This window comes from Macrobrachium rosenbergii, chromosome 3, assembly GCF_040412425.1.
Source record: "Macrobrachium rosenbergii isolate ZJJX-2024 chromosome 3, ASM4041242v1, whole genome shotgun sequence".
In the NCBI taxonomy this organism is placed as follows: domain Eukaryota; kingdom Metazoa; phylum Arthropoda; class Malacostraca; order Decapoda; family Palaemonidae; genus Macrobrachium; species Macrobrachium rosenbergii.
This window is the reverse complement of record NC_089743.1, coordinates 90424978-90441402: the sequence shown is the minus strand read 5'-3', so window position 1 is coordinate 90441402 and position 16425 is coordinate 90424978. Positions and strand designations below refer to the sequence as shown.

Sequence of the window (16425 nt, the reverse complement as noted above, 5' to 3'; positions counted from 1 at the left end):
TCGAAGTTACGTCATGTTGAGGTGATGGAATTTAACTTAGATGTCACGTGGCTGGACGGTTTATCCTTTGCTGTTTATTTTTTTGTTCCGAGTACCGTTAAATAATGTGAATTGGATTCGTAATATTTTCTTGTTATTTTTAGTTTGCATGACATCGCCTTCAATTTAAGGATGAAGCATCTTGCACTTCGTTGTTTTAGTATCACCGTATCCAAATATTGTATATCTGCAGTCTTCATAAACTGTCTAACCCTTAATTCATTCAGAATAATTTCACTTCTTTCGACGCTGAATCTTTTTAGTGCATGCAACGTGAGAACGAACGAGGCACCGAAGACCCTGAAGTATTAACAGACCATTTTTATTCGTCAACAGCTCACAAACCACGTGATGGAAGTCATCGAGAGCGAGGACTGCGCAAAGAGATTATTGTGCGAATCTGGGAAGTACGTGGAAGGAAGAGGATTGTTGCTCAGGTAAGAGAAACACGTATACCAGATATATCAAATGAGTACTTGTGTTTGCTTCATGTTAATTGTCTTTTGATCTGTTGGCGTAAATTAGGCAGAAGTCTATGACAAAAATGCTTTTTTTTTTTTTACGTTTTCTTTCCCACTAATTGTTTCAGCAATTTTCTCGACTTCTGTTATTCACGTTTTTCTATATTTTCCTCCTTTCCTGTAGCCATTTTCTCATGCGTTTTCTCTCCCGAAGATTCTTGTTTTCTTATCGGCGGTTTGCCAGGTTTCGTCTCGGTTGAATTCCCCGTGACTCCTGCTTGCTTTCAATTTGCATTCATTCTCGTAATTCCTTCCGCTCTTTAGGTAGTTCCCAATCATTCCCGTGATTCTTCCTGCGATATCGACTATTCCCAGTGTTTCCTCTTACTCATTCCAGGCATGTATGCTCTAATGATACTTCCAACATCTGTTATTCAAGTTTTTCCACGACTCTCTCTTCCTTAATCAGTTTGTATTTCTTTGTAATTCCTCTGACTTAATCTTCTCTAATTCTCTTACCCGGTTCTTTCCGTTTTATCGATGCCTCCCTTTCATTCCCAATATCCAATCATTCCCACAATTCCTTCTGCTTAACCTTTGACCTCATTACTGCAGCATGATGGACTTCTTCGTGCCCGCGGTCTACCAAAGCGACGTGAAGGTCATCCGGGAATCTGCCCTGGAACAGATGAACTGCACGAGTATCCAATGCAGTTACATCGACGACGAGTGTTTCCCCTGATCAAGAAGAACGGAGAGGACCTGGCAAGCACTCCTTGGGGTGACTGACCTGACTGAGTGACTGATTAATTCACTCGCTTCGAAATAGGTGAAGTTGTAGGAGGTCTTGTAGAGTGGTACGTGATGTAAAAAGATTGTTTATTTTTCGCGTAATGGCGGATAGCTGTGGTTTTTTTTTTTACCATTTTTTATTCATTTTTTATCATTCCGTCTCAGGAGCTTCCCGTGATTTTCACAGTTAGTTGAAGAATGGGCCAAAGATTTATTTCATAACGAGTTTGGTCATGGAAGTTTTCGTGAAACTGACAGAAAAGTGCCGCAAAATACGGTCGTTGTCATTCGATCAGTCATCAGTCGTCTCCCGGACACAACGAGGCTACCAAGGATCATTTCTAAGTCAAACATTCACTTCCCCCTACTTTTTTTGTCCCATTAACATTCCACCCTTCCCCGCGTGCATAGAACATTTCTACCCAACTCTTTGAGGTCTCACTTTTGTAAATAGTAAATGTTATTTTTTACCTATTACTGAGCTAACACATATTATTTATGATTATTTATTCAAATGGGTTTTTTTTTTTATACCATTCATCGTCTCACAATGCAATGCATGGACTTTCATCACGAATGACGTGACGCAACGCGGATGACGGATAGACGCCCTCTGACTTACGACGCATTGCCAGTCGACAGCGTCAGTCCCAGTTTCTTGTGTTACTAGATATTTGTTTATAGACAGATGTCACGAGTTGACTCCATTCCATTAAGAAAAATCTTCAATATTTGCGAGGCCGCGTTTAAGGAAGACTTTCAGCTTTATATAACTTTAGTGGATTTGCCTAATAAAAATACTTTTTTTTTTTTTATTATTTTTACTTTAGTTTATACTCTTAACTTTATTCAAGTTAAGAATTAATCAGCTTTTCCATGACGGTTCCAGATTTTTTCTTTATGTGAAAGCTTCGTTCCTTGTTTACAACTTAGCTTTTCAGAATGCTCTCTTGACGTCTAAAGATGAAACTTTAAGCTTTAGTTTTTTTTATTTTAATAAAAAGAAATATCTTCATTTTCTAAAAAATTCAAACAGGTATTTACGTGGTAGCTGTAAGAAAAAATTCACAATTCCATTGGTCTTGATATTTCAACTGATCTTACCCTCTGAGATAAGTAGTTCTGGACTTGGCTTCAAAAACTGTTTTGCAATTGCATTAGTCGTTTTATGTACAAAGACCACAAATAAATGCTTTCCTTTGTATGCGAAAAAGTAGATACGCTTTTGTACAGGACATGTTAGATTCCTTTCCACAGATTTTGGTGTTACAGTATTAGACAGGCTATACTGGATGAGATTGCTATGAGTGTATAGTTTTCTTCTTCTGATGTTGTAAATAATATTTATCAATTGTAACGATGCATAGCAATGAATTCCGTAGGAGAAATACATTTCTTCTACGTGCTCTCAGTCACTGCTTGCTTCCATAGAGACGGGAGGATTGACTGACTTGTGTTCACGTGACTAATTACTTTGGACATGGCAAAGAAGACTGAAGACTGTGTACTCGAGACAGGCTGACTTTACTACATTGTTTTGTTTGTAATGCTAATTTTATTTTTACACTTCAGAGAAAATATGTAAAATAAATATCATCTAATGACATATGGACTCTTTATCCCAACCAACTACCGACGACATTACCAATACGCGCCTTCTTTTTCTTCTTCTTCCTTTTTTTTTTTTTAAGGGCCTTCATATTAGGTAACAGTTGGTTAACTGGTCATTCTCTCTATCTGTTAATTGGAATTTCCCCTTGTTGAACATTGGCAAAAGTGGCTTTTTGCATTTAGTTATGTTTGCTAATATGCAGCATTTGCACGGATGATTCCCGTAAGGATTTCAATATGAATCGAAGCAAAGGAATAGATTTGAAAAATTTGTCCCATTTCATGAAAAAAAAAAATAGCTTTTCCGTTTGGTGGTTTCGAAGACATAGAACTTATTGGTAAGAACATATGCAGCATGTGTACAATTGGATTGTCACAGCACAATTATTGTTTGATAGGACTGACACAACAAATACTATTACGAGAAGACTGTCACTTGGAGAGACTGTAGCAAAGTGGACTGCTCAAAAAGGTAACTGTCTCATGAATAGTGTTTAATTAAATTTAAGCACTGTCAGACACTGTAACCTGCAACACAGTGACGCCACGAGGCAAAACGGCTTTTACACTGTAACACTATCAAATATTGATGCACCTAAACTACACAGCATTAATGGCATGAATATGATGAAACTGTTACACAGTGACTCTGTTACACCAAGCAAATTTTACCCAACTTAGCAAAATTATCCTTCATACAGGGACACTGGACTGGCGATGGACTTGCATAAACAAACAACTGTCATGATAAAGGGTAATTGTTACATGGTACAATCTTCTCCCCTAAGACCTGCCAAACATCATATATATATATATATATATATATATATATATATATATATATATATATATATATATATATATATATATATGCAATATGTGTATATATATACAAAACGTAACATGTTCCCCTAGATGGCGTGGTTCCAAAGGGTTCTATCCTTCCTGAGTTAGGCATGTCTTTGGAGATGAGATTGCTAGTCCCACAATTTCCTTCCCAATCCTGGCTGCAATCCTCCATCTCGGTACATAATTCACTGCTTAGGTCAACAGAGGCACAAAGAGATTTTTCAGCAAATAGACAAAAATCGTCCTCCACATCCCCTCTTTAAAATTTGTGCGTGCGTGTGTGTTTGTGAATGTGTGTGTGTGTGTATGGGTCCCTATGTTCGGGTGTTACAGAAGCCCAAGAAAGCTGGAATCGTTTAGAGTTGCGAGTCTCATGGCTGCCACGGTATAATATGTACCTGGTAGTTAATCGACTACGTTGGTGGCTGTTAGGATGGAGAAGTTCACGGGGCTGACAATCTCCAAACAAAAAATTAGTTGAGAACTAGATGGACAAAACCAGTCACTCCAGTGAGGAAGGAAAATGCACGTGATGAGTCTATGCAAAGAAGGCTCCAAAGAAAACGCAAGATATTAGCCATTGCCTCACGTATCCTTAATTTGAGGAACTGTTGATGGACTTGTCCGTACAGGATGTATCCAAGTAATATATACACACACACACGCACACACACACACACACACACACACATATATATATATATATATATATATATATATATATATATATATATATATATATATATATATATATCAGTGCAAAAGTACCTCTTTTCCAGTACTTCTTCCGCTCTGTGTTGGCAGTTCTTTCCAGGTCTGTCTCTCCTTTCTCCTTGTCGCTTGCGGAGTATAAACTCGTCTGCTTAATCCATTGCTGTCTATTTTCTTCTGCATGACTGAACCATCTCCATATAATTTGACACACCCCTTCCTCTATATGAACTGTTTCACAACTAATACGTATTCACACATTCATTACCCTTCCAATTCTCATTGCGTCACCTACTCGTATACCATGCAAATTGTGCCTCTACGGAGTGGACATAATTTTCCATGCATTTGCATTCAACACTCATTCTTTACTTCCATAAAGAAAAGCTGGCAAATTAACCCCATCATACATTTCCCACCATGGCTTACAGACTCAAAAATTCTTCGTAATCATTCTCACTTATTCAGCTATCATTTTTAATTCTGTTTTATGACTCGCCTTCTCTCTCACCCTACCATCATCCATTATGTGATCTCCCAAATAACATATCAGTCAACCATTTCCATTGTTCCATCATCCATTTTTACTGTATATTACCTGTCCCATCATCCTACTTTCAATTTCCTATCATAACGTATTCTAGCTCACATCTCTTAACATTTGTCACTATCATACGCTTTCTATTATTTTACTAGTTTCTGCAGCTTCTATTCACTATCTCCAGTAAACTTGCACAACCAGTTTTCTTACCAGCAACTGTGCACCTACATCTAATGTACAGTGATTGACTTCTCATTTCATTCCATCCATAAAAGTGGTCTTGTTCCAGACACTTTCTCGCCAAACCAGCCGCTCACCTACTTGCATATTCTTACACGCTTTACTTCCATCCTAAAACTTTCTGATCGTCCTCAGAAACTACTCTTCCATACCTTACCACCTCAGCACCTTCCATATTTTCTCCATCATAAGCTTGTTCTAGGTCCTTGTATGCAACGAAGAGCCTTTTCCTATGCTTCCAAATAATTCATGACAAACGCTTGATCTGTTCTTCCCTTACCAAATCCTTCCGTCACCTGTCTTGCTTTACCAATCAAACATACAACCATATACCTTCACCTCTGTCGCCTTTACCCTTATTCATAAGAACAAAAACATATTTTCTCAAGTAATTCCTTTTTTTTTCGCTGAACTTTCCATATCCCCATCCTGATACTTACTACGTTATTCCCCTTTGCTGCCATCCTGTACCAACAAGCAGTTCGTGCTGACTATAATCCCAGCCTCAAATTTTACATAATCATATGCCTCCTTCCAAACTTCTATAGGTACAGAAATCTTGGTTTCTGATGCAACATTGCCATTTTCATAATAATTTCTTTCATGCCTCATAACCGAGATATATCGCATTAGTTGTATCTAATATTGACAATTAGCCTTAGGTCGGCTCATCCAAATAACAAGTCTGGTTCATTTCTCGCATGCTCGTAGCTTCGTTGACCTTCGTTTGAATCAGTCAATTAAGACGAATGTTTTGTTCTTGATGACTGTTTAGATACTGCTCGTCTTTTCAGCCTTCATTTTCGACGAGCTAGAAGGTGATTTCATACTTACTATTTTCATAAAGAAAGGATAGTTTTGATGATAGAGTGAGCTATGTTATTGTTTGTTTGGTACAGACTAGGCTAAGTTTCAGACTTCGGATGGCATACCTACTGAGTGTGTGTGTGTTGTGGTGACTACGCCGTGAGAATTTAGTTACCTTCAGCCTGATAAATTACTAGGCTACCTCAGGCCAAATGACCCAGACTTACTGAAAATTGTAAGTAATGTAAGGAATAATTAAATACACGTTACGATATCCAAGGCTTACGACCCCTCATATATGAGGTTAGGTTAGGTGCTGTCAACCAGTGAGTTTTTCTGTATTTTTGAAAATTAATTTATTATATATTCGAGTTACTTTAGCCGTAATTTAAAAGTTATTGCTCTGCCACTCAAGGTATAGAAAGATGACCGAAAGATTGCGTGGGAAAAAGGCGAGGTCAGCATGAAAACTGACGCAAAAGTAGGTTAAGCTTGTTTAGGTCACACAACCTAGGGACTAGGTTTTGTAACTTGCTGATATATATATATATATATATATATACACATATATATATATATATATATTATATAATATATATATATATATATATATATATAAGTTCCAGAAAGATATGACTAATTGCTTTTATATATATATATATATATATATATATATATATATATATATATATATATATATATATATATATATATATAAATATATAATATAGACGCAATTAACTTTTGAACAAGCTATCCTCATGTCTCTGATCACAAAGTTAATGTTTTTAAAAGAAAGATATGACTATTTGCATTCAGAGATATTTTATTACAAACAGATGGAATCAACTGTAATTAAATCATTAAAGGTGGGTGAAAATCATTTTATATATAAATGTATATATATAACAAATTCATATATATAATATATGATATAGATACAATATCAAAATAGATGGGGAAAGTGCTCTCAGACATATTTCAGTACATAATTCCAACGGAGGAAAATGTTTTAATAAACAGATGAAAATAAACAATCCATTTCAGCTAAACTGTCCATTCAAAGGCAAGAGTCACAAATGTATGATTTTGAAATAAAAGGCATAAATAATGATTTTGAAATGATATATATAATGATGATAATGAAGTTAAGAGGTTTTCCTGACAAATTTTGCATTTTCCTTAACATTTTGTGCAACAATATTTAAACATTGTCTAATCTGTAGCCTATTATTGTATCCATACACAAGTGTTGATTTACTCATATATTTTAATATACTCTCCAAAACACTAATTGATATTTAAACCTTGCAGGTAAATTGCATTGTACCAGAAAACACCCATCAAAATCATCCATCACGGATATCTGAGAAAAAATGGATGTCTCGCACCTTCGAAAATTTTCTAGAAATATAAAGGTAAGAATCGTTTGTTGAAATTCATTCCTGTGTCTTAGTGTGGGAAAGATTTGATGACAATGCATGACAGATTAATGTCTGTTTGTTTTCTCTTTGTTGGTTAGCCAGAGACCAATGGAAGTTGTAGGTTCTGTCTCTCTTGTGAATGGCGTAAGTTGCCTTAAGTTCAGAAGGTTATGATACAAGAGGGTTGTAAGGTTGGGTTTTGATGTATTCATATGAATATGTTTAGTGAGGTTAGTAAGTTAGTATAATATTGTAACTAAGTTACGTTAGGGTTTTAAGGTTATTAGGTTGGGCTTACAAATTATGTTGCACTAGTGTTGTAAGGTTAAATTACAATAGGGTTGTAAAGTTAACTTTGGTTATGCTTGCAAGTTTGTCACATTAGGTTTGCAAAGTTGAGTTAGACTAGGGCTGTGAAGATAAATTCTTTAGGATTGTGAGTTTGAAGTCTGAGAAGAATGTCGGGTTAAGTTATCATAATGTCATGAGGTTAAGATACATTTGGGTTTTCAGGTTAAGTGAGGATAGGTTTCTAAAATTAAATTACAATAAGATTGTACTAATAAGTTAGGGTAAGGATTTAAGATTATGCTATGATGGGGCCCTAAGGTTAAGTTTTGATGGGTTTGTGAGGCTAAGTGACAATAGGATTGAAAGGTTAATTTCCATTGAGGTTTTAAGATCAAGTTCAGGTGGGATTTTAAGGTCAAGTTTCAATAGGACTGTAAGATCAAATTATTTTAGACTCTCAGGGTTCAGTTACATTAAGAGTGTTACGTTTAGTAACGTTGAGCTGTAAGGCTAAGTTAGGTTAGGTTAGGTTTGTATTGAAAGTGACTGGAAATTTCTGATGTGACTGATTTCAGTCAAAATTGTTCATTTTTATTATTAGTAGTAGTATAGTACTAAGGTAATTCAATTCTAATATGGAAGCTGAAATCATATCAAAATTAAGCTAAATACTTCTGCAGAATAAAAAGTGTAAGACAGTAAAAATCTTCTCAGAGAAGACACGTGAAAAAATAAATGATCAAAGATAACTTGCAGTAAACACAATAAAAAGAAAGGATTTGGAAGTAGGAAAAAAATGTTTTAAAGTTCATTTAAAAAAAAGGATTTTAAAGTTCATTTACGTTTCCTATGATAAAAAAAAAGGATTTGGAAGAAGGAAAAAAATCTTTTATAGTTCATTCACTTTTCCTATGATGAAATCTCAGAAATTTTCAGAAATCCAGGTTCATTATGTGAAGATGAAATAATAATCATCTTGTTTTTTGTTTTCCTTTACGTATTATTTCCCTAATCAACATCCGTAACGCTTAGAAAGATGAAAGGTAACTAATAATAATGATGATAATTATAACGCTGATATAGTAATGGTAATAATAATAAAAATAAAAGAAGAAAGTAAAAGAGAGATAAAGACATTCTCCTTTTCAAAATATGCTGTAACAGTCCAGTGGAAATATATCTGTAACTAAGAAATTCCTCACGCCCACTCTAAAAAAAGTAGCCCCTGCATTTTCATCGCAGTGTGTTTCATTAACATATATTCACTGCTTAGCCATAGCTAAAATATTGTGCAAAGTATTCATGGATTTCTAAACCTTACAGGTAACTCCTGTAAAAGTCCCATCAAGAAAACCAGATTTGGAGAGTTAACCTGGCCCCTTCACGGATATTAGGCACAAGGTAAGAAAAATTACTTCATTTCAATATTTATTGCAGTTTTACCTTAAGATCCAAGATTAGCTCACAAAACACGTCCATTTGACGAGTTTCACGACAAAACCTCTTTTTGATTGATTGATATAGAATTTAGGTCAAAGGCCAAAAATGGGACCTGTGAGGTCATTCAGCGCTGAAAAGGAAATTGACAGTAAAAGGTTTGAAAGGTGTAACAGGAGGAAAATCTCAAAGCAGTTGTACTATGAATCAATTGTTAGGAGAGGGGTGAGGAAAATAAGATGGAAGAGAAAATATGAAAGGAGGTACAGCAAAAGGAACTAAAGGGATTGCACTTAGGGGCCGAAGGCACGCTGCAAAGAACCTAAAGTAATGCCCACAGTGCACAGCATGAGGTGCACTGATGGCGCTAACCCCCTATGGGAAAACCCCCCCTTTTTAAGCCACCCAAAAAAGTCCAGTTGGGGTAGAATTTAATGTCATTGGTAGACTTAAGATTGCTTTGTAATGGTTACTTAGCTAGTAAGGAATTGGTTCAAGATTCAGGCCTTGGTTTCTCCCATGAAGCCTTTTGGAGTTCTAGAATGTGGAACTTCCATAATGTAGGTTAGGTCTTTATACCCATGTAGTTGACAGTTCACGAACTGTGTTAAAAGGTATGATTAGAGAAAATTGAATAACTTCGCTTTTCGTGACGCTGTTTCCAATCAGATTTGATTTCATTATCTGGTAGCTAAAGAATTATTTTGTTTCTTATGAGCGCACTAACAAGAGTTCTCAGGCCCAGGAACAGTATGGAAACTTCCTGAATTTACAAAGTTCACATTTTGATTTGATTAAATGAGAGTACGTAAAAATGCTATCTTCTGTTATTTATTTTTATTTACTTTTTCCTGCTTCGTCACTTTTTTCCTGCTAAATATTTACTTGACATTTTTACTCTGAATGATTGTTCATAAATAATTTACCAAACAAAAACTAAAGATGGAAAGAGAAACCCACAAGATTCTTGTGTATAATTTTAGAATGTTTACAGAAGAATGAGTGTTCACTCCAGATAATAATAATAATAATAATAATAATAATAATAATAATAATAATATAATAATAATAATAATAATAATAATAATAATAACTCGCAAACTTTTTTTGACTCGGCTTTTTCCTACACTACTTACAGAAGTAATTTGTTAATGTAACTTCAATGGCAGTGCAAGCACGGATATGCCGAGCGGTAAGACTTTTTCCTTTTTTCCACTCACTTCGTCCCATTTCATCGAGGAAATGCAGATGATATTGGTAACAAGATCAGTGAAATCATACGCTATTCCTGCAGTTCGTTTTTCGTTGAGTTGCTCAGGTAATTTTAGTGACACCAAAATTAATGTCATTTCCTGTTGATGGCACTCTTGTTCATTGCAATTATTATCGTCCTTTGTGGATGGCAAGTTGTTGATACAAAGACATTTATCTACCAAGAACATTGTTTAGTGAGACTAAGACTCTTAACTTCTTTTTTGAAGTAAAGACAGGTATCAAAAGACGTCGGATGGAAGTGACTGAGGTGAGTTGCTCAAATATTCCTTTGTCTGATTAAAAAACGTTTCTTTGGCTTAGGCTTCCGTTCAGAATTTGGTCGAAGTCGAGGCGTGAAACAGTTTTATTAGTTGCACGTTCTTCTGTTGCTGTTTTTATGTAATCAAAATATATGTTGAAAATTAATATCTCTTATTTCTTGGTCTCAGTGGTATTAGTGCTTGCACTACTGTTTTGTGTTGTTTCGTACCCACCTATTTTCCATTAAAGGAACTGTAGTTATTCTAGGTCAAAAAATACTGAACACGCCCGTTAAATATACTGTATATCATCTAGTGTTCACTTTCATGAAAACCACATATTCATAATAATCAATATGACCGTTTTATTATTATATTCTCCACTGAAACCCGTAAATCAGAAATAGAATGTAAATGAAGACACCTTCACTTCACGGATTGGATTCGGTAGGAAACCACAGTGCCCACAAATACCATTTCAATGGAATTCACTCTTGAATCTTTCACCCACAGTCCCTACCAGACAACATCCGGGAAAAGAACGCGGAGTTTCTCCTGAAGGCAACAAAAATGATTTGGAACCTGACGCCTAGATAAATGTCAAGTCACTTACGGTCACATACTGACAAAGGTGACCTCTAGAAGCAATCTTTCTCATGCCCGAACGAAATTGAGCGAGAAATATTTAGGGAACTAGATACCAAGAGCGTCCCCTATGTTTGAAATGGAACATCACCAATTAAAACGCTTTCTTTAACTAGTCTTCAATAAACCATCACAGGGATAACCAAGGAATTTTATCCTTTGCTATATTCTTCGAGAGATATCTGGTATTCACTGGTTTCACACGAGATGAAAGTCATAAACAGTCCCATATTCGGTTGGGTCCGTGAGACCGGTGTAGCAGGTTCTGGCGGACCCAGAGCTCATAAACGATAAGCTTCGGACCAGATGAGCTTAACAGCTTCTTGGCCTCCCATGGATACTTCAAGTTGAGGGATCGAGAGCTCGAGAGCCAATGCATTCTTAGATGAGTCTAGTGATAACTTGTGCTCATTATCTCTGAGGGGTTCTAGTGGAAAAGGCCCTCTCTTTCTCTCTCTCTCTCTCTCTCAGCAACTGCTATGTTGTCTTTATTGTGGTACGTCTAATAAAACAAGATGACTGCAAAGGCCAGGCATTCTAACTAAATGTTATTCTGTCATGGCTAAGAAAAAAACTTCAAATGATTCTTAATATATTCTTAATTCAAGGCAACTGGTAAAGCGAATCATATCTTCCAAATCAACTGTCAACGTCATTTAACCACAAATGTATGAGACACTTATGAAAATATATTTTTTACGTGTATATATTATAATGCATATACGCAGATCCACTGCGGATAAGCATTAAAAATAAAAAGAACATCTGATGACTGGTTTCTGGGAAGCAATTGAGCTTTACCTCATCAAGGCCTTCTCTCTCTCTCTCTCTCTCTCTCTCTTCTCTCTCTCTCTCTCTCTCTCTCTCTCTCTCTCTCTCTCTCTACCCGCTATTCACAACATTCACCTAACCTTCAAGTAGCTATTTTCGTCAACTGAGGCATTTTGGATTTTTCCTAGTGTTTATCTTTTTATAATTTTTTTTTTTAGGAAAAGACTCCACAGTGTTCCTTCCCTCGCCTGGTTCGAGAGGAACTCGAGTTCCTCGGTTGTAAACTGAGAGAGAGAGAGAGAGAGAGAGAGAGAGAGAGAGAGAGAGAGAGAGAGAGAGAGAGAGAGAGAGGTTTTCATAGTGGCCACAAGGTCAGCCTACTCTCTTCCTTTCCTTTTAAAGTTTCACTTTCTTTCTGGTATTTCCAAGAAGGTCCGGGCAGCCATTTGAGAAAGGGAAGTGGGAGACTCTCTTTGCTTGGTCATGCAATCTTTGTGCCACCATAACTTTGATGGAACAGATTAAGCTGGAAGGGCGCTTTCATGTGACACGTTTTAAGACGGCAGTTTCTAATGTAGATTATTTAATCAGTTTACGCTACCCCATTTATGAGAGTGGGTTTGTTTTACGAAAGGGAAATTAAGTCAGGATATTGCAGTTATATATATTTCGCTCTCTTCAACTTCTCTCTCCTCTTCTCCATTCATGCAGACCACTTCGAAGTCGTGAGAAGAAAATAGAAAATAAGAGAAAAGATAATAAGTTCCACAGTTTAATTGAATTAATTAATAACCTGGGAAGTTTATTTAAGAGCGAAAGTTTCAGACGTACTATATTTTATTATAGTTTTTCATCACAGAAGATGCATATCTCTGTGCTGCTATATTTTTTAAACTGACTTTACTTAGAAAATCTATTTTTTTCATGTAATTTTTGAGTTGATAAAGTTTCAATAACAACAGCGGAAATAGCATCCATAAATTCAGTTATTTCCTGAGTAATATTCCAGACTCGATAATCATTTCAAAATTATCATCTAAAATAAATGATCAACAAAAAAATGAAGTTCGAAAATCGAAAACCCTGGGTCGAAAGATTGGAGAGATTTATTTAGTCTTTTGAAAGTCTTCATAGAAGGCTCAGTGTCAACATATACTTTATATATGTCGATGATTTTCAGTGATTATTAATGAATTAACGCATTAAGAGCTAGAAGGAAAATCAAGTCTAACAGTTCAATGAACTGAAGATTTTGCTTCACAGTAGGTGCTGTAACTGGGCGAGTAAACGCCGTAGAGTTTTTATCCTGAAGTAAACTTGCTCCATCATTTTGGTTTAACTGAATCATCACTAAGTTCCCAACTTCTCAGGCGCGTAACTTGACATATGCCAACTGAATAACTTTCTCATATATATATATATATATATATATATATATATATATATATATATATATACTCAATCAATATGTGGAACTAGGAAACAAATTCTTTCGTCACGAAGAAAAATGCATGAGTGAAATTTGGTAATTGATTTGTCAATTTTGTCGGGTAATTTTTGCCAATACTAACGTATACGCATCCTCTACATAGCAAAAATACAAAAAGAATAAAAACTGATTAAATCATGCGATCAGCCGCAATCATAATAAAACCACAAAATGAAATGAGACTTCAGAAAGTAACATGATATGAAATCGAGTTTTTTTCTATATTCGCTAACACCAATCGTTTGTTGTCAGTCTCCGCGTTTATGGAACATTTCATATGACTTGCACAGTCAATGCTCTTTAGAGAGAGAGAGAGAGAGAGAGAGAGAGAGAGAGAGAGAGAAGAAGTCGAAATTTGTTCTGGATCTCACTGAAATGTCTAAATTCGATGCCTTAGACAAGGAAACATTTAGGAAGAAACTGGAACCTTCACAGCCAAGCAATAGTGCAAAAGACTTCAGTCACTGTACTTTGATAGGGACACTATACACTATAACTACCTGACATGAGGCAAAACAAAAAATTGGAACTCTCTGATTTGCAAAATAAAAAAAAGAAAAAATAAGTAACAAAATGCATACCAGATACTTATACATATAGAAAATTATCAAAAATATGTTCCTTTTTTACCTGTATTAAAGATAAGGTTCTCAACAAAAATTATTTGAAGGTTTATTGGAATTCGTTTCTAATTCCAATAAGAAGGAAATAGCAGAATATCTTAGAATCAACGTCATAATTTTTTTTTTAAATTTTCCCTTTTAGGACAGTAAAGGTTAAACATGACATTTGCGAAGCCTGACTGGGATATTGCTTACTTTTTGCATTGCGTGGCATACTGTCTATTCAACCCTTCTAATAACAACATTTGCGTTTCAGCGTTGAATGCGTCTTCCCTGTGCGTCAGAAACAACTTGACAATAGTCATATTTTATTGCCACTTAAACAGCCTTTTCTGGCAGGTCCATACAAAACCTTCAGATTTGTAACTTATTTTCTGGGTTGGGAGGAGATCTGAGTTATTTTTAAACCTTTTTCGTTTTCTTGATCAAGGAGGAATGTTTGATGCCATGCTCAAAGATATCTGATTCTGGAAAGCAATTTAAAAAGGCTCATTTGCTGAAACTCTTGGATCAGTTTTTTGTTCAAGATTCTGACGTTTAGTTGACTATCGAAGATTTGTAATTTTCAGTCTGAAGAGCAGAACTGTCAGAGAGGATGTGTCGTCTCTCAATGCTATTTATGAACCATTTCGGAATTCTTTATGAGACAATTATTTGAAATATATAAAAAACCTTTACTCGTGTTCAGCCATTGTCTCATGAAAATTTAGAAACTAATACTTTCTAGAAACCTTTCTAACCTTGCAGGTTTCGTATATAGTAACATTCCCGTATGCTGGTTTGCGCGGAGTTCATTTTTCGTGCGCATGAAGATTCGTGTGCATGAAGATAAAACTATTATCTTGTCCGCCCTTTGATAGTGGACTTGTTTCTCTCCTTTATTTTTAGGAAACACAAAAGACACTTGATGCAAAAAACCCCTTGATCTCAATGAAGATTGTAATTCCCCGTAGAATTTATCATCCTGGTACTAAACCAAGTTGAATCTTTCTCAAGGTTTGAATTATGTGTGATTTAGAAAGTATCCAAGATTCAAACTTTCGAGTGAGAAATGATTTGTCATTTTTCCAACAACAAGTTTCATATTTTACTCGTTACTAATTTTCTAACCTGAGGAAAATAGCAGTTGCTTCCTCTTACACACGAAAAAATATTTTCAACTGAGGCATTAACAAAAAAAACTTGTTTTTCAAAGCAGAGTTTAGTTTTGGCGTTGAAGGCATCCTCTAGGTACCACTTCAGTCCAGAATCAAAGGTATTTGTTTGTGATATTTTAGAACCTATCTGTTGTCCTGAGAGAATTTGAGTTCAATATTCGAACCCTGATTTTGTCATTTTTGTTGTTTCTCACAAATCAGCTTTTGGGACCTGCCGAACTTTGATCAGTTATGTGCAAACTGGACTTTATGGTCATACTTTTTATATACAAAAGGGATTCAGACATATTTCAACCTTTTAGCAAGAAACAAATGAACTAAAAATGTTGCAACATCCTCAAAAGTAGATTTAATTTGGACACATTTCGAGCCATAAGATTGTTTAGAAACAGTTTCATTGTAAAAAAAAAGGGTATTGAAAATCTATCAAATAATATTTCTTTTTATCATGGCACAGCAACAAGTTGTGAGGACAATCACAAAACAATCAAAATAACAATCAACACAAAAGTCAATCCGTGTCAGTTGTGGAGAATGACAAAAAAGTGAATAAGTCTCACGTCCAAGAAGCAGTTCTTACTATTACCAGAATTTACTCGGTAAATCGTGTGAATTCAGTACCTTGGTTACATAGGCAATTATGACAGTTAAGGTAGAAGTAAATGTAATCCTCAGTCACGTCACAGAAATATTTGAGTTTTTTTTTTTTTACTTACAATGAAAGAAAAGTAATACTTTTTTCTAGATGTCATTTTATCTTTGATAAGGAAATCGTACTTAAGGCAGAATTTTAGTGAATACTTTTGGGGATTGCTTTTTCTTTGAAAAATGGATTACTAACCGTAACAAAATACATAAATTTTTATACAACATTCTTATGATGAGTGAGTATCACATACAAGTATATTCATATCTTCATGTATATATATATATATATATATATATATATATATATATATATATATATATATATATATATATATATATATATATATTTATTATACACTCGTGACTATTTTGTGA

The 16425-nt window shown here is 35.1% G+C and overlaps 1 protein-coding gene across 2 annotated transcripts in view; it reads left to right on the top strand.

The window, feature by feature from the left end:
• The window catches only part of LOC136827513 (uncharacterized), a 43500-nt gene that overhangs the window by 4665 nt on the left and 22410 nt on the right, over positions 1 to 16425 (top strand). Inside the window, exons 5-8 of one of the 2 annotated variants that reach the window (XR_010849808.1) lie at positions 376 to 476; positions 1116 to 1329; positions 7366 to 7469; positions 9090 to 9167. Coding sequence is in view for 1 of the 2 variants with exons in the window: in XM_067085056.1 (XP_066941157.1) it covers positions 376 to 476; positions 1116 to 1242 (228 nt within the window). In the remaining variant the exon portion in view is untranslated. Of the gene's footprint in view, positions 1 to 375; positions 477 to 1115; positions 2897 to 7365; positions 7470 to 9089; positions 9168 to 16425 lie in introns of those variants that run through there. The other variant, XM_067085056.1, reaches the window with a different exon arrangement.